This window comes from Geotrypetes seraphini, chromosome 3 (genome assembly GCF_902459505.1).
Source record: "Geotrypetes seraphini chromosome 3, aGeoSer1.1, whole genome shotgun sequence".
Taxonomy (NCBI): domain Eukaryota; kingdom Metazoa; phylum Chordata; class Amphibia; order Gymnophiona; family Dermophiidae; genus Geotrypetes; species Geotrypetes seraphini.
This window is the reverse complement of record NC_047086.1, coordinates 282,836,412-282,858,099: the sequence shown is the minus strand read 5'-3', so window position 1 is coordinate 282,858,099 and position 21,688 is coordinate 282,836,412. Positions and strand designations below refer to the sequence as shown.

The 21,688-nt window shown below is 41.4% G+C and overlaps 1 protein-coding gene across 2 annotated transcripts in view; it reads right to left on the bottom strand.

Annotated features, from left to right (window-relative positions):
- COG2 (component of oligomeric golgi complex 2) overlaps positions 1 to 7,792 on the bottom strand; it is a 158,012-nt gene extending 150,220 nt beyond the window's left edge. The window contains exons 1-2 of one of the 2 annotated variants that reach the window (XM_033938563.1): positions 7,575 to 7,792; positions 1,783 to 1,944 (exon numbers count right to left, since the gene is read on the bottom strand). In XM_033938563.1, the coding sequence (XP_033794454.1) occupies positions 1,783 to 1,944; positions 7,575 to 7,646 (234 nt within the window). In that variant the 5' untranslated portion in view covers positions 7,647 to 7,792. The remainder of the gene's footprint in view (positions 1 to 1,782; positions 1,945 to 7,574) is intronic. The other variant, XM_033938562.1, reaches the window with a different exon arrangement.
- Between the last annotated feature and the right edge of the window lie 13,896 nt (positions 7,793 to 21,688).

Here is a 21,688-nt window from a genome sequence, read left to right as displayed (position 1 = left end):
AGTAACCTGCACAACTCTAGCCAAAGAAATGTTCCAGCTAGAAAGGCAAAAAGCTTCTCTAGACTAGTACCTATCAATTGCAAAACTGGTGAACCTCAATAATCATGAACTTGTTTGCTGCAGTTGTCCAGTACATGCTGTGTCTGATTAAGTGGCTTTCTTCAGAGTACTGAAAAAAAGCCACAGCATGATGGCTGAAACGTAGGATCCACTTATTCAGACACAGCAACACTCGGAAAACAGCAACAATCATGACACCAGCCATGGAAGCCTAAGAAAACAATCATGAACTTAACCTATTCTTCATTTTTAAATTAAACTTCAAATCTGCCCTTATAATCCACCAGGGACTCAATCATTATGTCAAAGTGGTGGGTAGCCACACTGCAAATTAGAGATCTGAATGGGGATCGCGGGTCCCGCGGGGTTCCTGCGGGAATCCCTCCTAACTCATGGGACTCCCATGGGGACCCCCCCTCTGGCCCTCGGGACTCCCACAGGGACCCCCCTCTAGCCAACGGGACTCCCAAGGGGATGGAAGGCTTTGGAAGCAGGGTTCGTCCATATAATATAATGGACACGTCAGCCTTAGTAAAAGAGGGGGTTTATAAGTTAATTACCTGAACAGAAAACAAAAAAAGGGTTCCACCAAAGAGATTCCACAAGGAAAACAGCAGTGCAAACACAAAAGAAACTGTGGAATTGATGATCCTGTCAGAAGTAATTGCTGCTTTTTATGGGGACGGGCGGGGATGGAGGTAATTCCTTGCGGGGATGGGTGGGGACGGAGAGGATCCTGACGGGGACGGGTGGGGACGGAGAGGATCCTGGCGGGGACGGAGAGGATTTCTGTCCCCGTGCAACTCTCTACTGCAAATGCCTGCTAACATATAATGAACTCTTACTACTATACTATAACCTCTACCACTGCTGATACAAACAGCTCAACGAACATATAGACTCCACCTACATAGTACTGAAAAAAAAAAAAAAATTAGGTAGCACTACAACTCATTTCAGTTCAATTTTAAAAAGGAAACACAAGCACTGACATTTTTAATGCCTTCTCCACTTACACATTACAGTACATGAGTGCAAAACTAGACAAGTGAAAACCATTTTTTAATTAACCTTGTACATGCGTTTCCTGGCATGCCAGTTTTGAGGAATACTCAGCTATACCTGTGACCCTCGGATTTAATCAATGAAAAAAATCATCATCAATGGGTTACAAAATGCAAAATTCTACTACTCTTGAGAAAAGGCTGAAAGCAAAAGGTTGGTTATAAAGAGGGTTTCTAAAGAGAATATGCTTTAACAATATCTGTAATACAAGTTATTGTTTAGAATATTATGTATATACTGCCTACAAGCCTAAAAGCTATCAAAGCAGTGTATGAGGTAATTGAAGGTATTTTTCTGTTCCTGGAGGGGGCACAATCTGAGTTTGGACCTGAGGCAATGAAGGGTTAAATTATTTACCCAAGATCATTAAGAGCTGCAGTAGGATTTGAACCAGACTCCCCTGCTTCTCAGCCTACTGCTCTAACCATTCAGCTATTCCTCCAGTCTGAAGAGTTAATAAAATAGGAGAAAACAGGAGATCAGATTTTTAGAACTCCAAGTCAAGTCATTACACATGTATGCAGGAATCACCAAATGCTGGCACCCACACACCAATCCAGAATTAACTAGATTTGATGGATCGCTATTTAGGGATACTCTACTGGAGAGGAGATGGGTTGACTTAGCTTGCTCTGGCTGGCACACCAATAGACTTACCAGGTTAGTGGAGAGATTCACAAAATCTGCATAGTCTTTGTTGATGAGCTCCACCATGGCTGTCTTGAGTAGCCGGTAATAGAGCTCTAAATCATCTCGCAGCTCTTCCAGCTGGACACGTTTTCGACATTCAGATACAAAGTGATCGACATCAAAATTATCCTGAGGTAGAACACAAAACAGAGTGAATTGGGATGGGGGGGGTGAATACCAGATGTGTTGTGAATACAAATGTTTGCCTTTGATAGGATTTTCTACTTATGGAAAAATCTTAGGGCTCCTTTTATGAAGATGCGCTAGCGTTTATAGCGCGCGCGCTAGCTGAAAAACTACCGCCTGCTCAAGAGGAGGTGGTAGCGGGCTAGCGCGTGCGCTATTTGTAAAAGGAGCCCTTAGTCTCCTATTAATATGCATAGAAATATGAACTTCTTATGAAAGAGCGAGTGTAAAAATGGCCAGGGATTTTTTTTTGTAAGGTAATTAGAGTTATCTTCTGGGGGTTATGTCTCCAAATGACTTCATTTTGCATATAATCCTGTTACTCTTATCTATATATATGTTCCACCTTCACTTACACACTACAATATACCATCTATTAAGATGTTTTATTGTGTTCACACTGTAAGTAGCATACTATGCTATACTGTTATTTGTATATTTTTATTGCTGTAATTGTATTGTATACATCCAGTTTGTTCTTGCTGTATACCTCTTTGGGTAAATTTCTTTAAAAAGTGGTAAATAAATTCTAATAAATATACCATGACAGTAATGAATTTCACTCCAGAGACAAAAGTATGTGGAATATAATCTAAGTCTCTTAAAGTTACTGTTTAACACTCTCCATAGCACTTGTGTTACGCCAAAGAGAACTTCCTTCTGGAGTTATCTCCCAGAGGCCATGTTTCCAAATGAGCTAGTTTTGCACATATCATGAGAGCACTCCAAAGCGAAATATGATCTCAGTCTCTCAAATTATGAAACAGCTTATAGCACTGCAATATTTATGGCTAATATTTTGATAACCAGGTTTTCACAGTCTTATCCAAATTTTGCATTTGCATTTGAACTTGCTTTGTCATGATTTCTTTATCAAATCAGTATCAATGAAAACCTGAAGTCCTTTCAAGGCATGTAAATATAACAAACAGATGCAACATTTTCTGATGGGCAAACAGGACCAGACAAATTGCCACTTTCACTTCTGGGAGATACCATCATAGTATACTACAACCACACTCAGTTGTAAAAAGGGAAGCTGATTCCAAAACAATATAGTAAGCACTAAGACACAACTACTGAACAAAATAAAAGTGATTGCCAAGCTGTGTTTGAAAGTCTTTCATCTGTTCACTTATCAGTCTCCCAAATCCATGGATTCAGATGGGGGGGGGGGGATGCTTATTCAACCAATTCTTAGAGAATGGGAATTGACTGACTCCTGAAGTGAAGGAGCAAGCAGGAGCCGACCAGATCCCATAAGCATGAAGTAATTTGTAAAACGCTTGCTGAAATGGCTGTAACCAATATAAAGGAACTCGTAAGGAGCCGTTTAATGATTTGGTGAAATTTGATGTAAATGGAGGATGAGTATTTCTTCCTGCTATACATACTCTTGAAATATTAAACAGTTCACAGAAAGGTTTACCCTATTTTCAACCTTCAAAGAAAGTCTTTAGGCCTCAGCTTTAAAACATTAGCAATGCTTCATATACAGTATATGAAGTTTCAACTGTCCCCCACAGTCAGTCATCTAAGCTGCACACACAAAGTGGGGGGGCCGCAGGGATCTGTACTGAGACTGCTGATATTTAACTTATTTATAAATGATCATGAAATTGGAATGACGAGGAGGTGATTACATTTTCAGATAACACTAAACTGTTCAAAGTTGTTAAAACGCATGCAGATTGTGAAAAATTGCAGGCAGATCTTAGAAAAGGAGAAGACTGGACATCCAAATGGCAAATTAAATTTAATGTGGACAAAAGCAAAGTGATGCATACTGGGAAGAATAACTCAAATCATAGTTACCAGATGCTAGGGTCCACCTTGGGGGCTAGTGTCCAAGAAAAAGATCTGGGTGTCATTGTAGACAATATGATGAAACCTTCCACCCAATGTGCGCCGGTGGCCAAAAAAGCAAACAAGATGCTAGGAATTATTTTAAAAAGGGATGGTTAACAAGACTAAGAATGTTATAATGTCTCTGTATTGCTCTCTGGTGCAATCTCACCTGGAGTATTGTGTTCAATTCTAGTTGCCTTGTCTTAAGAAAGATATGGCAGAATTAGAAATGTTCAAAGAAGAGAGACCTTGATGATAATGGGGATGGAATTCCTCTTGTATGAGGAAAGACTAAAAAGGTTAGGGCTCTTCAGCTTAGAAAAGAGACAGCTGAGGGGAGATATGATTAAAGTCTACAAAATTCTGACTGGTGTAGAACGAGTACAAGTGGATCAATTTTTACTCTGTCAAAAATTACAAAGACTAGGGAACACTCGATGAAGTTACAGGGAAATACTTTTAAAACCAATAGGAGGAAATATTTTTTCACTCAGAGAATAGTTAATCTCTGGAACGCATTGTCAGCAGTTGTGGTAAGAGCGGTTAATGTAGTTGGTTTTAAGAAAGGTTTGGACAATTTCCTGGAGGAAAATTCCATAGTCTGTTACTGAGACAGGAATGGGGGAAGCCACTGCTTGCCCTGGATTGGCAGCATGGAATGTTGCTACTATTTGGGTTTTTGCCAGGTACTAGTGACCTGGATTGGCCACCATGAGGACGGGTTACTGGGCTAGATGGACCTATATTATATAGCTTGTATGGAAATGTTTTCCTGGAGAAGACAGAGCCTCTGCTGGAAGACTACTGAAGGAACTGATAAAGTCATGCTCCCTACTGTATTACATCCAGGGAATGGAAATGGACAGAGGTGGAGCAAAGAGAAATAATCCAGTAGTTAAAGTGGTGCAGGTGGCACTGCTACGGTGAGTTCTTTCAAAAGTGTGCAGGACAGGCCTGGGATCTATCATTCTTCCTCCCCATTGTGGGGAATCCATATTTCCAGGATTGGAAAGAAAGACCTTCAAAGAGTAATCGGGACAAGGGTTTGCGGGTGGTAGGGGATATGACAATAGGTAGAATGGGTATATGAATTCTTATGAGCAACTTTGTACATAGCATGGGCTGAAGAAATGTTAGTTCTATGGCTTTTAACAGATCAGACACTATGGGCTCCTTTTACTAAGGTGCGCTAGCGTTTATAGCGCACACAGCAGATTAGCACCCGCTAACCCCGCGCTACGCGGCTAGAACTAATGCCAGCTCAATGCTGGCGTTAGCATCTAGCGCGCACAGCATTGTAGCACACGCTATTCCACACGTAAAAAGCCCTAACGCAGCTTAATAAAAAGGAGCCCTATGTGTAAGAGTTGCAATGGATGGTAAGCAAGCTGCAACAAAAATGAGGATTAGCAGAAAACATGCAGTTATGGAGGGAGGATGTAATACAATCACTCATTGGTACAACAAATGTTATGAAGTGAAAACGGCAAAATACTCAAGACAGCTATTGAAACACTGGCAGAAGGGAGACAAAAGGATTAAGATGAGAAATAAATACTAGCAAGTGAAGAAAGTGTTACTGGAAGTTTTGAAAGGATATGTGTGTGGGGGGGGGGGCATGAGAGAGAAAGAGAGAGAGAGAGCAAGGGTATGCAGATGTTTGTAGAAATGGCTAATATGCATTTCCTGGGTATCCTTAGTAGAGAATGACACGGGGACAAATTTGTCCCTGTCCCCATGGGATTTATCTCCATCCCCATGCCTGCAAGTTCTGTCCCTGTCCCATCCCTGCAAGCTCTGTCCTCATCTGCACAAGCCTTGAGTACTTATGATTTTCAAGTGTTTGAGGCTTGTGCAGATGAAGACAGAGCTTACAGGGATGGGGCAGGAACAGAACTCACAGGGAAGGAGACAGATCCTGCAGGGATGAGGACAAATTTGCCCCCATGTTAATTCTCTACTAAGGATACCCAGGAAATGCATATTAGCTATTTTTACAAACATCTGTATTCTCTTGCACCTTACAGACTGATATATTGAGGCATAAGCTTTTGAAGAACACAGACCACTTTATCACATATATGTGTTATACCACAGTAACACAGTTCCCCTTTGAAAGTTTTTATATACTAACTTAAAATTTACTAGCTGTACAATGGAAAGCAAGATCAAGAGGAAAATAGATTAGAGATACTGTATGTGGGGTTAATCATGTCAGCAGTATAAAAATTACATTCTCAAGCACACTATCAAACAGGTCATAGCAAACAAAATACACAAGGCAGTCTCTTTCAATTGAAAGGAAACTCCAGAGTGAAAGGGCATAGGATGAAGAGAGGTGATAGACTTGGTCGTAATCTAAGGAAATACTTTAATACAGAAAGGGTGGTAGATTTGTGGAATAATTTTTTGGTAGAGGTTGTAGAGACAAAGACTGTGCCTGAATTCAAGAAAGCCTGGGAAAGGCACCTGGGATCTCTTGGGAAGAGAAGACAGTATATATTGCAGATGGGCAGACTGGATTGGCCATTTGGCCCATATCTGCCATCATGTGTCTATGTTTCTGACAAAGGGGGGAAAGCCACTGCTTGCCCTGTATCGGTAGAATGGAATACTGCTACTCATTGGGTTTTGGCCAGGTACTAGTGACCTGGATTGGCCACTGTGAGAACAGATGGACCACTGGTCTGACCCAGTAAGGTTATTCTTAGGTTCTTAAACAGGGGGGAGAATGTGACGCAGTAGTTAAAGCTACAGCCTCAGCACCCTGGGGTTGTGGGTTCAAACCCATACTGCTCCTTGTGACCCTGGGCAAGTCACTTAATCCCCCCAGGTACATTAGATAAGATTGTGAGCCTGCCAGGACAGGGAAACAAATGTTTGAGTACCTGAATAAATACATGTAAACCGTTCTGAGCTCCCCTGGGAGAACTGTATAGAAAATTTTAAAACTAAATTAAAATAAACAGCATCAAATACTGTATATAGTGCAACCTGTGGAATTTGTTATTTGACATGTGCTAGGTATCTCTTATTATGTAGAGAGGTATAAAAAAAATCCCTCATCCCATCCGTCAGCATATCTATGCACACTAATATGCCCTCCTCAACATATAAACAATAAAAAAGCCAGTTGCACGGAGGGAAGGAATCAATGGCCAGTGTCCCAACCAACAGTCCTCTTCCGTTTATACTGGACAGCAATAATCTCACACCCAAGTGGTATCCAATCAAACACAAAGCTGCGGTTGCCACCTCATCCCACGTCAGCCAACGTGACAGTCCTGCTTTGTCCCATTATACGTAAAGGCTTTCCCCTACCAATTTCACTAGGAGATCTACAAACCAATGCATGCAGCGGGCGGGGAGTGGGGAAAGGGGGGGGGAGCAAAATCAAGATTGGATCTACCCGTTCGGTTTACAGTACTGGAAACTGAAATGTCAGCTTTGAAGAATAAATTATTACAGATACACCAAAAGTCCGAACAAAATGGAAAGACACGATTAAAGAAAGAAAGAAAAAAAAACCCTTCAGACACAACTCCCACCGCCAAGAGCAGATTGAGGGCTGCACGGTGAGAAAGTTTATTATTCACTTTCTCTCATCTCTGTCAAGGGGAAGACACATGGAGAAGTGGGAGGGGGGGGGAGGCAGAAATTAGGAATGACAACTGTATCCTATCAATGAATCAGCGAGTAGGGTCGCCGCTTTATCCCCTCCTCACCTTCATGAACTCGTCCTTATCGAAGCAGAGCGTCTCGGGGCCCTTAGGCAGGTTCATTCGCCTCCGCTCCATCGCTGCAGCCGTATGCAAAAAACACAGCGCGACACTTCCGCCAACCTGGAGCCTCGGCAACAAGACAGAGCAGAGAGACTCAGTCCAAGAGAGGCCGAAAGGAAGGCGGAAAGATAGTTGCCTGGCAACAGTGGCCCCCGGTGCACGCCAGCTGGTACTGCATGAATGGTTGAATGACGCAGGCGCAGTACTAATTTGATTCTTGGAGCATTACGTTACTGTAAAGGTATGGGGGGAATCGGGTTTGGATATTATATTATACACGTTGTAGCCTTTTTTGTTTTGTAGTTATGCTTCATACTTTACATGGGCGTAGTTTTGGGTTTCCTTTCCCCTAGGGGGGAACCTCTCTCACAACCAAGATTTTATTACTGGATGTAATCTTTTTGAAATGTATTGATCGCAGTTCACAATAAAGAAACATTTAAAGAAGAGGAAGCTGTGGTAGATAGCTAAGTCAATCCTCTCGTTCTCTCTGCTAGAAACTCCCCAACCCCTATATGTCATGTCTGTGACTGTCTAAATTAGATTGAGACCACTTTTTACATGTTAAATGTACAGCACTGCGTAAGTCTTCAGCCCTATAGAAATGTTAAATAGTAGCAGCAGTTGGTGTAGCACCAAAGTTAAGCATGTGCCACAGCAAAAGAAGCAAGACTATAAAATCTCCCCTAGCTCTGGGTCCTTCCCTTTGACATCCCCCCCCCCCCCCCAACAACAAAAAATCCTGGTGGTTTCATGGACCTCACATAACATGATCCTTGACCTCCCTGGACCCTTACTCCATCAAATTCTCTCCCTCCACTCCTTCAACCCCTCCCCCCCAAACATCAATGGTGGTCTAGTCAAGTGCAGTGTTTCTCAACTCGGTCCTGGAACTTGGAGTTGGAGGCTTCCTTCTCTCCCCCAGAGGCTGTTACATCGCTGCACCCTGCCCCACTCGCAGCCCAGTCGGAGGAACCCCATGTAGAGTCTCTTAAAGGGGAGACTCCGATTGAACAGGCTGGAGCCGTGAGAGTTCGAAGGGAACAAGGAGTTCTGGGAGTTGACTTGGATGTTGGCTCTGGGATAATGAAACCTACAGTGGTGACCCTCGAGAGCATTTGGGAGGCTCTCAAGAGGCTGAACTCTTCAGTTGTCAAGTTTTCCCAGGAAGTCACCAATCTTGTGAGTACTGTTGATGGTTTGGGGAAATCTTTGAATAATACTAAGGAAGAATTTGCCTCAAAAATAAAAAAGGTTAAAGTCAATGATGAAGATCTGCAGGCTTTAACTAATGGATTGGTTAAGGAAAAAATTCTGCTTAATAGGAAACTCGAACAGTTAGAAAACTAATTGTAGGCCACATATCTGCCTTTTGCATTTTCCAAAATCTCTAGGAGTGGCATCTATAGAAATGTTGAAAAGATTCCTGATTGAAATATTTAAAATTTCCCCTGAACATATTCCACCTTTGAGCCATAAATACTATTTGCCTACCAAGAAAGCAGTAGGTGCTACCCCAGAAGTAGAGGAATTGAATTTAAATATGGGTGATCCATTAAATGTTACTGATCTGTTAGAAACCACCACATTATCTAAAGCTACAGAGAGAGCTACTTTACTAATGTCCTTCATCTTTGAACAAGATGTTAATGCTGTACTGAGATTATACTTTAGCAATTCTCAAAGTCTGTTTCATGGAAAAAAAATTTGGATATTACCTGACGTCCCAAGTAACACACAGGAGCGGAGAAAATTGTTTCTAGCTATGAGAACTGAGACATTAACTCTCGGAGCAACATTTCTTCTGGCATATCCATGTAAATGTATGGTAAAGTACCTGGGAGTGAAATATGTTTTTTTTCCCCACCAGAACAGTTATGAGCCTTTCTGGATTTGAAGAAACTGGCAAAAATTTTGAACAGCAGTTAGGTTAAAGGGGACTATTCTGTTAAGCTTATACCTAAATGAAATGTTTTATATTTGAGTTTCTATTCACTTTATCTATTCACTTTAATACCATTCTTCTCAATTGATTGTAGTCTAAGCAAAATGGAAGCTTTTATGCTTTTTTGTTTATTTTTTTGAGTTGCTTGTAAGATGTTTCTATCTGTTTTTCCTGAAAAATAAATCTCTTGTAAAATATGTTCAAAACCCCACTGGATCCAATTGTACACCCACCAATAGCCCTTATGCCTACAGGTGTCACCTATGCGTAGGTATAGTGGGAGTTGGGTGGATTTCGGAATGCTCATATATTCCCCTTAAGTGTAATAGTTAAAGTGGGATATGGGCCTGAGTCTCCATCTCTATAGTTCACTTTACCACCCACAAGGCTACTACAAGAACCTGCTTGCTGCTCTAATAGGACTGCCCATAACATCTGAAGCTGTCCTACAGGTATGTACTGTTTCATTCACAATTTTGGGTGATAGGAGTGGGGAAGTGACCACTGGGGAAGTATAGGAGGGTCATGGTTTCATCCCTCCAGTGGCCATCTGATCAGTTTGGGCAACTTTTTTGGCACTTATTCATTGTTAAAACAGGTCCAGCCCCAAATGAATAAAATTGTGCTATGTACGTTTTCCAGAATGTTTGATTATTGCAGAAAAAATTTCCAAATCATAAGCTCACCCTAGTTCCACCCAAACCACACCTCCTACACTCTGCCTTGAGACACAGTGCAAATTAATAGCATAGAAATTTGTCTACAAAATGGATTTCAAAAATAGCGAATTGGATAGGTTTGGTGAGGAAAACATCCATCTACCCCCTTTATGCTACTTTTTAGACATTTTTCTTTTTTGAAAATGATTCCCATAGCAAAATTAGAACAAGGTTCAAAGAAGAGTGACCAGAATGCTAAAGGGGATGGAACTCCTCTCATATGAGGAAAAGCTAAAGAGATTAGGCCTCTTCAGCTTGGAAAAGAGACGACTGAGGAGAGATATGATTGAGGTCTACAAAATCCTGAGAAGTATAAAACAAGGAAAAGTGAATTGATTTTTTCACTTTTTCAAAAACTAGGAGACACTCAGTAAAGTTATGTGGAAATAATTTTTTTTTAAAAAAATTCTTTATTAATTTTCAAAACTACAACAGTGCAATACAACCAATGCAACTCATAGTAATACAATAAAAGCACATTCATCTTTCTCATGCTCATAATCATCCATTCTCCCCACCCAAACAATTATCATTCTGTATAACACAAACATATATTATCATAAATATCCTATCTATTCTGAATAATGATATCTTCACACCTACCCCAATTATAAATATTCAAAAATCAGTTTATGACATAAAGAATTCCTCTCCCCCCTGCCCTGGATATGTACCATAGTAAATACTTTTAAAATAATAGGAGGGAATATTTTTTTCTCCCAACACATAGTTATTATGCTCTGGATCATGTTGCCAGTGGATGTGGTAACAGAAGTTAGCATATCTGTGTGTTAAAAAAGTTTGAACAAGTTCTTGGCAGAAAAGTCTACAATTGAGACAAACATAGAGGAAGCTATTGCATGCCCTGGGATTGATAGCATGAAACTGTTGCTACTGTTTGGGTTTCTTCCAGGAACTTGTGATCTGGATGGGCCCACTGTTGGAAATAGGATACAAAGCTAGATGGATCATTTGTCTGACTCAGTTTGACTATTCTGTCTCAGCATGACTATTCTTCTGTTACTTGCAAGCCCCGTTTCTTTTTCCCAGATTAAACTACACGCCACGTATTCTGAGTATTTTTATGTTCTGGATCTAAAGATCTTGTGACATCTGAGCATGATTTATCATATTGGCTGCCCTGCTGCATTGTATTTTTGTCAGTCAAGAGAAAAAACAAAGGGCAGCAATGCCTTCCTTAATGTAATAGTTTCATTGTTAACTGTTCTATATAATTTTGAAGTTTTCCTTCATCTCTCTAATTTTCATTCACTGGAAAATATTTCATTGCAACATTCTCTGAAATTGTACAATATCCCCTTGGCAGAGCCTCGCTTGTTCCAGTCTATTGATCTAATGACATATACCAGTTCTTATGAAGGAGTGACCCTCTCCTCTAATGACTCATAATGAGGAAGAGATACACAGTTATTGCAGCAAAATGAGATGACATTCTCCAGATAAAAGAGCATAAAAATAGCTTCAAGGAGACTGGCTTAAGAAGAAGCATATAAATCATTTTCATGCCTTCACAATGTTTTGTTTGTATTTTATGGAGTTCACAGGAATGTTCGCATACAGCTCCCATTTAGTGAACTTATGTAGAAGGATCACTACAATGTACCCTCTATGTTTACAGAGGGAAACATTCTGGAGTTCCTGCCCCTAATTTGACCTGTCAGTATTGCACGGTCATGGAAGATGTGCCCGCCTGCCATTTATTGATCCAGGGTTAGGGTTACCATATTTGTGAAGACAAAAAAGAGGCCACATGACCCCACCCTTACTCCACCCACAACCCTGCCCATACTCCATTTCCTTGGTCTCCTTTCCCATTCTCTGTACCCTTTTAGTGCTTTTCCTCCCCCACAGGGTGCTTCTCTCTCTCTCTCTCTCTCTCCTTCCAACCCCCCTCCTGTGTGTGATTTTTTTCTTTCTCTCTCTCCTTCCAACCCCCCTCCACAGGTGCCCCTCTCTCTCCTTCCAACCTCTCCTGTTGTTTCTGTCTCTTCCCTCCCATCCAGCACTATCCTACTCCATGCTCTTTTCTCCTGCACTCTCTCCTTCCCATAATGCTTCTCCCGCCCCTCATTCTTCCTCTCTCCCTCCATGCTTTTTCCAGACCCCCCTCCCTCCCTCGATGCTGTTTCTCCAGTCCCCCACCTTCCCTACCTCATTCCATGTTGTTTCTTCAATCACCCACCCTCCTTCCTCCAACCTCTGAAGCTGCTTCCCCTCACGATCTCTCTGACTTCTGATTCCCTATTCTACCTCCTCCCTGGCCGGCCACTATAATTTTAACCTTTGGGCAGCCAGCGGCAGCAGTAACAATGAAGTGATCCTGCTAGCGCCAGCCTACCTCAGAAGCCTCCTCTCTACAAGTTCCGCTTATGTGGGAATCGGAAGTCACTGCAGAGAGGCAGCTTCGGAAGCAAGCCAGCGGTAGCAGGCTCATCTAGTTGTTACTGCTGCCACTGATTGCCCCAAAGTTTAAATTATATTTGCTGACTAGGGAGGAGGTAGGAGAGGAGATTGAGAGGGGAAGCAGCATCAGAGGTTGGAGGAAGAAAGGAGGGGGTCTGCAGAAACATCTTGGAAGGAAGAAGGGAGGGAGGTGAGCTGACAAAACAGGTGGGGGAGTCGGGAGAGCCGGCTAAACCCAGACAGACTCCCACATTTTTCATAAACAGTCCGGGCACCCAGATTGTCATCAAAAAAGAGGGTATGTCGGTTTTTCCAGACATCTAGTAACTCTATCCAGGGTGTCTGCTGTGATTCTGGAGGGAATATAGGAAAGCAAGAGATCTTGTAGAAGCCCAAAGAGGAGTTCAGGCACAGTTTGGGATATTGTCTTCAGATAAGAGTGTGTGTTTGTTTGAAATAACACTTCCCATTTTCATTTCCTATCTTTTCCTGCACAAAACAATCTTTTCCTGCACAAACTTGTATTCATTTGTGTTTCATTAATAGCGTGCTTGCTTGCAGAAAAGTGCACATTCTTTTCCAAAAGTACTCACATGCATATCAGTTGTCATAATAGTGGGTGCATGCACACACTTTCAGAAAAGAGTGCACACTGCCAAATGGCATGGGAAATTATACAAAATGAACCAGCTAGGTTCATGGCCAGCTAGGTTATCAGCTGGAAGTGTTATTGTCCAATAAAATTATTAGGTTTAACCCAAAGCTACAAGCTTATCTGAAGAGAAGGCAAGTACAGTATTAGGGGATTGTGGCTGGAGAATCAGACTAAAGGATCCTGAAACAGACTCCTCTCTCTTAGACTCCTTTAAGGCTCAAAGAAGGAGTGCAAAGATTCCAGCTGCCAAGAAAGATGATGTTCTTCAGTGTGGTGAGTAGGACCTGTAACATAGGTGCATCACTCTTCTTCACAGCTGAGAAGACCCAGTACTGTGGTGGAAGGGAACTGTCTTCCAGGTACATCTCTCACCTCCCAGACTAGGTGAGCTTTTCTAAAACTTCTTTTTGATAGTTACTTTCTTGGGGAAGATGATTCCATTTCCTTTACCATTTAGTCAACCCTTCTCTGTACCTATTCAAATTCTGTTATGTTCTTTTTGACTGTGGCAATCAGAATTGTACGTGGCACTCAAGGTATAGTTGCACCGTAGTGAGATAGAGGTATTATAATAAGTCTTCAAACAGACCAGTCTTCAGGCTACCAGTCAGATGGACCCAGACCAAAACCTCCACCCCCTCGGAACCTTGCCACATGATCGGGGACGGGAAAACAGCCTGTGCCTTGATACCCCGAGGGCTCTTACTCATGATGCATTCTGCTTGTGATTAATCCTCCAACAAGGTCAGGAGGCAAGCTAGCTCCCAAGGGAATGGACCTCAAGCCTCAAGGTGGCACAGCAGGCTGACTCCACAGGTCCACCTGAAGCTCATCCTGTGAAGCTGCAGTCCAGCTCCGCAGAAACTGCTTCCTTTCCCAGGCAGAGAACCCCTCCAAAAGGGGTCTGAAGGCACCAAAGCCACCAAAAAGGGATGAATTTAAGCAAAAAAATAAAAAGAAGCAGATCAGATCAGAGGCACTTCTGTATGGTTAATTTGCATAAATACAGGGGGCTTGTGGGTTTAGATAAATAACCTGTCGTGTTAACTTCAAAGGTGATGCAACAGAAAGCCTATTGTTTGCCTTACCTGACCTATCCCTGTCCCCACCAAAGGCTGTTCTTACTGTGTGTAAGTATACCAGCCTGCTAAAACACAGGTAAACGTTCACCCAGACAGTCAACTAGGTGCTTAGTGACCTGGCTACCCAGTCAGTCAACTAGGTGCTTAGTGACCTGGCTATATCATTTTAGAAATTGTCTTCATAAAAGAATATTATATTAATGTGTTTTGAAAATGTTATTAAAAACTTCTATAAAATTATTTTGCCCACAGTTCACACTGCTCTTGGCACTGGAAGAGTTAACGATAATTTCTTCAAGCTGGTGACGCATGTGATGATGTCACAGTGCAGCTGATGTCTTATACTCATAAAAGGTGAGTTCTGTTTGGTGTCCAGGGAGATTCAGTTAATAACATTATCAGTGAGGGGTAGGAGAGAAAATGAATATTCGTAGACATTCAGGAAGAGCTGGAGAGGCAGAACTGGAGCCAACACCTTCAGAGGTAGGAAACTGAAATCTAACATATGTATATAGGGGTATATTCATCAAGGCATGGTAGGTTTATATCAGGGGTTCTTAACATAGAACTCAGGGCACACAAGCCAATCAGGTTTCAGGATAGCCACAATGAATATGCATAACATAAATTTGCATTCACTGTCCTTATTATATCTCTTGTATATTCTTTGCGGATATCTTGAAAGGGTCATTCCATGTCAAGTAGTCCCCAATCGACCATCTCAGAATTACATAAAACTTCATGAATGAGTAGCTTAAGGTCTGTGCAAAATATTAGAATTAGATTCAGATATGCATTTGTTCCTGAACTGCATCCAATGTGAGGGGTATAGATCAGCCTGTGCGTGACCCAAGATAATGTTTCAATTCATCTTCCATTCATTTGGTGAATACTAATCCCTGATGCATGGCTGGCATTGCCTGGATATTGGGCATGGCCTCTAGGCAATGGGGTTACCAGTTCATTGAAATGGCAGTGACAAAACCACCATGGACCAATGCAAGGATAATGAGAATCTGTACTAGTAATCCAACATATATTTACAATGTGTAATGCATCACAGAACATGCTTCTGTTTCAAGCAGTTTTAAAGACCATAGAAAGTATGGGAGCAAATTGCCAACCATTGTTCTTTGTAGAAGAAAAGATGCTCTTTGCATTACATTGCAGGGGCCCCCAGGAATGGAATCAGCTACCTTTGTACATTAGAAAGCAATGTAATTTTTATGCTTTTAAGCAGTTATTGAAGAAATGTCTATTCTGTGTCATGAAATCCAAGTTTCCAAGTTTATTATACAGTTTGATTAATCGCCTAATCTATATTCTAGGCGATATACAAAATAGTACGAATATTTAAAAACATAGGTAAATTATTACATAGACAAATAATATTTCAAAAACAAACAACTATGAAAAAAAAAGAAAAAAACAATATAGAAACAATAGGAAAATTCTTTAAAGGTTACAATCTGTATCAAGTTCAATATATAAAGGTAACAACATTAGGAGGGAAGACGAACATAAAAAGAAGGAAATATAAGATAAAGAGGGATTATAGAATCATTTATTCACTAAAAGCATCATTAAAAAGGAAACTTTTAAGCTTAGTCTTGAATTTGTCTAAGTTCTTTTCTTCTCTTATATAAAGTGGGAGATCATTCCAAGACTGGGGGGCAGTCACTGAGAAAATAGTAAGACGTCTCGTATTAATGACTCTCAATGAGGGAATGGCCAATAGATGTTGATCCTGAGATCTCAGTGTTCTAGAAGTAGTGTAAGGAATTAAAACTCTAAAAATGAAAGCGGGGGTTTGAAATGTTAATGATTTAAAAGTAAGCAAACATATTTTATATAAAATGTGGTGTGCAACGGGGAGCCAGTGTGATTCCTTAAGTAAGGGTGTGACGTGGTCAAATTTTTTTGCTTTGTGAATTATTTTAATAGAGGCGTTCTGTATAATTTGAAGATGTCTGATTTCTTTTTGTGTCATACCCTTAAATATGGGTATTGAGGCATTTGCAATTGTGTAAGCACTGGTCGCTTATTTGTTTGTGTTTTATATATATTTATGTATTTTTTTATTGTGTATGTTTAAATTGTGAGCCACCTTGGGAAAGGCAGGTTATAAATAAAATAATTTAAAAATATATATATAAAAGAAAAAAAAATCCATGGCCCACATGGAGATATTTTGCCCTGAAAACAGGCAAAATTAAAGCACAAGTTCACAAGGGCATTTTACCATGCCATATTTTACAGCGACTTTTGCTGGAGAGCTCATAATTTAGATATGCAATGAAATCAGCATTGGTAATACTTGTAAAGTTATAAAGCATTTGATAAAATATATATATTTTTTTTAATTGAAATAAAATATTTTCAAAGATATTGATGACCAAAGCTTGAGCCTATTTTTGTGCAATGATTTTGGCCAATAATGTAAAAAGTATTCTAATTTGGGTAATTTCATCAGTATATCTGAATTCAGCTTCAAAAACTATGTGCTCCTTTTACGAAGGTGCGCTAACGTTTTTAGCACACGCTGCAATGCCCCGTGCACTAACCCTGCGCCACATGGAAAATACTAACGCCAGCTCTATGGAGGCATTAGCGTGTAGCGCGCGTGGCAATGTTGCGCACGCTCAGTACGCTAAAACCACTAGCGCACCTTCATAAAAGGAGCCCTATATAGTGAAGCCAAATTTGAGCTTTCTACCAGTTTTGCTTTTTGTAGATACTGAAAGTAACCACTTTGGTTCTGGTCGTGCACAGACTGATTAGTACTCCTCACATCGGATGCTCTAGTTCAGGAACCAATGCATATCTGAGTCCAATATTTTGCTACTCATATATAAAATTTCATGGAATTCTGAGATGATTGACAAAGGGCTCCTTTTACAAAACTGCGCTAGGGCCTTAACACGCGGATTAGTGTGCGCTAAATTGCCCCGCGCGCTAGCCACTACCGCCTCCTTTTGAGCAGGCAGTAGGCGCGCTAATCTGGTGCGTGTGTTAAAAATGCTAGCGCACCTTTGTAAAAGGAGCCCCAAGGTTTCAAAATTGGACCACTTGACATAGAATGACCTGAAAACATAGAATGACCTGAAAATAAGACTGGCTTGGTTTCTCCTAAGAATTTAGTATAAACCAGGGCTTCTCAAAAATCTCACATGGATGATTTTTGATTATAGAAAAAAATGTGTTCCTACCAGTGTCTCCTCTAATTTTTTTGCACCCTTTTGAGCTATTAAAGAGCATTAAAAGATCACAGAGGTAAAGAAGGGAGGGGGCTTGACGGGAGGATATTTCCTTTTAAATGAGAAGCAGGTGCTCCAAGCCACATGCAGCTTTTGCAGACTGAAGGAAGAAACAGTGCATGGAGGAAGAGCTGGAGCACTGTCATCAGCCTGCTATCACCATCAGCCACATGTGTAAAAAGAGGAGAGTGCTTAAACAGGTTGGAGAAAGGTCAAGGGGCTATGCTTAATGGAGTCTTGGAAAGGAAGAAAGAGGGTGTTTTCTTGGGGTTTGAAAGGGAAGAAAGTGGGGAGCACTTGGTGAAGTTTAGTGGGAAAAGGAGACTACTTGATGGAGAAGAAGGGCAGCGTGATAGCTAGGGTGTGAGAGGAAACAAGTGCTGGGTTGAATCCAGAGGCAGACCAGTGCTACCCCCAATCTCACATCCTTTTCCTTAGGGTCAGCTCTGTGCATAAAGATAGAATAACTACTTAGGTTTACATAAATAACAGTATAAAAAAGAGAAACCTGATGAAGACCTTGTTATAATTTCTTTTTTTAAATTTTTATTCATTTTTAAACTTTCAACAAGTGATTTATAATAAAATCATATAAACTCTATTATCACTTTTTAATCACACACATATTGAATCACAATATAATTCTTCCCTTCCTCCAATATAACATTATAATTTAAAATTAAAACCCTCCCTCCCCCCATCCTATACTTCAACCTATTATATTTTCTAAGTTTTGCTTGCAGGTTTTACATGCTTTCTTTACTTTTAGAGTGCCTTACTAGCTAGCTTAAATGTACACATTTTCCCCTTTCTTTTCTTTTTTTGTACTATTTATTTTGCTGTAAGCCAATACTATCTGGTAATGGAATTCAGACATGATTTTTTTCCCTCTCATTCCACTTTGTTTTCTTCTATAATGTATGTGTTCTTAATTTTATGTTGGTAAGCAGTCTTTCTGCAGAACTGGATTTCACATGGCCACCCTTAAACAATCTGATTAGATCCTCCCTTCTCCCAGTATCCCTCTTCATCTTGTAGCTGCCCCACACAGGAAAGATAGAAGCTGGCACCACTGTAGCATCTCTCCAAAGAAAATTCTGCATAGGCACTGCCATCCCTGCTGCTAACTGGCTGGATTTCAATGGCCAGCTAGCTGTTGGCAGACCCTGAAAACTAGCAGTAATAGTAAAGCTGGTCTTTTTACAATCTCAGCCTCCTTACTTCCTGCCCCCATGGTCCAGTAGTTATGCCTTTCCTCCCTACCTGCAGTCCAGCATCTCTTCCTCTTCTCTCTGCCCGCCCACCCCCCTTCTAGACTCCTGCTGATCTGGCATCATGTCTCCCCCCTCCCCCATCACAGTCTCCAAACAAGTGTGTGATAGCAGCAGCAGCATGAACTATTCAAATAATTGAAACTCAAAGATCAGGGGAGAGCTGACAGTCGACAACCAGTCGATGGCCCGGACACCAGGATATCCTGAGGAGGAAACTTCAAGCAACAGCACAGATATAGGTCAAGAACAAGATGAAACTGAGGAAGAAACTTCAAGCAACCGTACAGATATAGGGCAAGAACAAGATGAAACTACAAGAGGCATTCAAAAAGATCAAATGGATACTAAAATGGATGCGAGGACCACTAAATCCAGGAAATTAGCACAAAAGGATCTTAAATGTATATACACGAATGCCAGAAGCTTAAAAAATAAAATGGGAGAACTGGAAGAGCTAGCAAAAAGAAAACAACTGGATATCATAGGAATAACAGAAACATGGTGGAATGAAGAGAATGAATGGGTCATGGCATTGAAAGGATATAAACTATACAGAAGAGATAGGATTGGGCAAAAAGGGGGAGGTATTGCCCTGTATGTCCAAGAAGAAATAGAATCTATTAGAGAAGGGGATACGGAAGCAAATGGTAAACTAGAGTCCCTCTGGATAAAGATTCCCAGACATAAAGAAGCAGACATAAAAATTGGCCTCTATTATCGACCCCCGGGACAGATTGAGGAAACAGACAAAGAAATGATGGAGGAAATCAACCGTGGATGTAAATCAGGAAATGTAACGATCATGGGGGACTTCAACTTTCCGGGGATAAACTGAAAACTGGCAACGCCAATCTGCGGCAGAGAGACAAAATTCCTGGAAATGATAGGAGATTGCTTCCTTGAACAAATGGTGGGAGAACCGACAAGAGGAAACACAATCCTGGACTTGGTCATGAATGGCATTACTAGAAGGACATCAGATGTAGAAGTTGCGACCCCTCTGGGGACAAGTGATCACAATATGATCAATTTTTCCATTGGCATCGGAAAAGGGAAACCAATCAAGACTAAAGCCACAACCTTTAACTTCAAAAAAGGGAATTATGACAGCATGAGAACCATGGTTAGAAAACAGCTCAAGAAGGGGAAAGCACAAATCCAAACAGTTGATCAAGCATGGTCTATTCTGAAAAACACCATCATAGAAGCACAGAATCTTTACATACCGAAGATATCCAAAAGAAAGCGAAAAAAGGTCAAAGGCGAACCAACTTGGTTATCCAAAGAGGTGAAGGATGCAGTGCGGGAAAAGAGGAAATCATTTAAAAGATGGAAACGAGAAAAAACGACGGAGGCCTGGAACTGTCACAAAAACGACCAGAAAAAGTGTCATATAGTGGTAAGAGACGCCAAAAAAGTCTATGAAGAAAAGATAGCGAAAGAAGCCAAAAACTTTAAGCCCTTTTTTAGATATATAAAAGGAAAGAAACCAGCAAGAGAGGAAGTGAGCCTTCTCGACGACCAAGGAAGGAAAGGGTCAATTAAAGAAGACAAACAGGTTGCCGATAGGTTAAATTCATTTTTTGCATCTGTCTTCACAAATGAGGACACTGCAACAATGCCAGAAACAGGGAGGATATTCACCGGAGGCATAGAGGAAAGCCTCGCAACAGTAAATGTGGAGTTGGACATGATATACTTTCAGATTGACAAACTAAAGAATGACAAATCCCCTGGACCGGACGGAATTCACCCGAGAGTATTAAAGGAACTTAAGGTGGAAATTGGGGAACTATTACAATCCTTAGCTAACATGTCAATTAGAACCGGGCAAATACCAGACGACTGGAGGATAGCAAATGTCATCCCAATTTTCAAGAAAGGATCAAGAGGTGAACCGGGAAACTACAGACCTGTGAGTCTCACATCAGTCCCTGGGAAGCTAACTGAAGCAATAATTAAAGATAACATTGTACAACATCTGGAAGATCACAACCTAATAAGAGCTAGTCAACACGGCTTCAGGAAAGGGAAGTCATGTTTGACAAATTTACTTCAATTCTTTGAGAAGGTGAACAAACACATGGATAGTGGACAACCAGTGGACATAATTTACTTGGACTTCCAGAAAGCATTTGACAAGGTCCCGCACGCAAGGCTTATGAGTAAATTACTAAGTCATGGAATAGGAGGAGTAGTGCACAGATGGATCGGCAAATGGTTAGAGAACAGAAGGCAGAGAGTAAGCATAAATGGGAAATTCTCGGACTGGGAGAAGGTGACTAGCGGCGTGCCCCAGGGCTCTGTTCTTGGGCCCATCTTGTTCAATATTTTTATAAATGACCTGGGGGGGTCACGTGATGTCGAGCTGCTGAGCAGACGTCGGTGGGGTAAGCTCCCGATCCCGTTCCCACCATCAGCTGTTTTTCGACCCCGGAGCGCCGCGATTTCGCCCCTGCATTTCGGCGATTACATCGCTGCCGCGTTTTAGAGGTGTTTTGAGGAGTTCGGGGCTTTATGACCAGCAGGCTGCCCCGCCGGGAGAGAGATCGCGGCCGCGTGGGTGAATCCAAGATGGCCGACCGCGAGTCTCCACCGCCGCTCCCGGCGCCGACCGCGTGGGTGTCCGAGATTGTGGCTGAGGTGAAGCTGCTGCTGGAGGGATCCCTGACCTCAAAACTACAGCCTATCGTGGATAAAT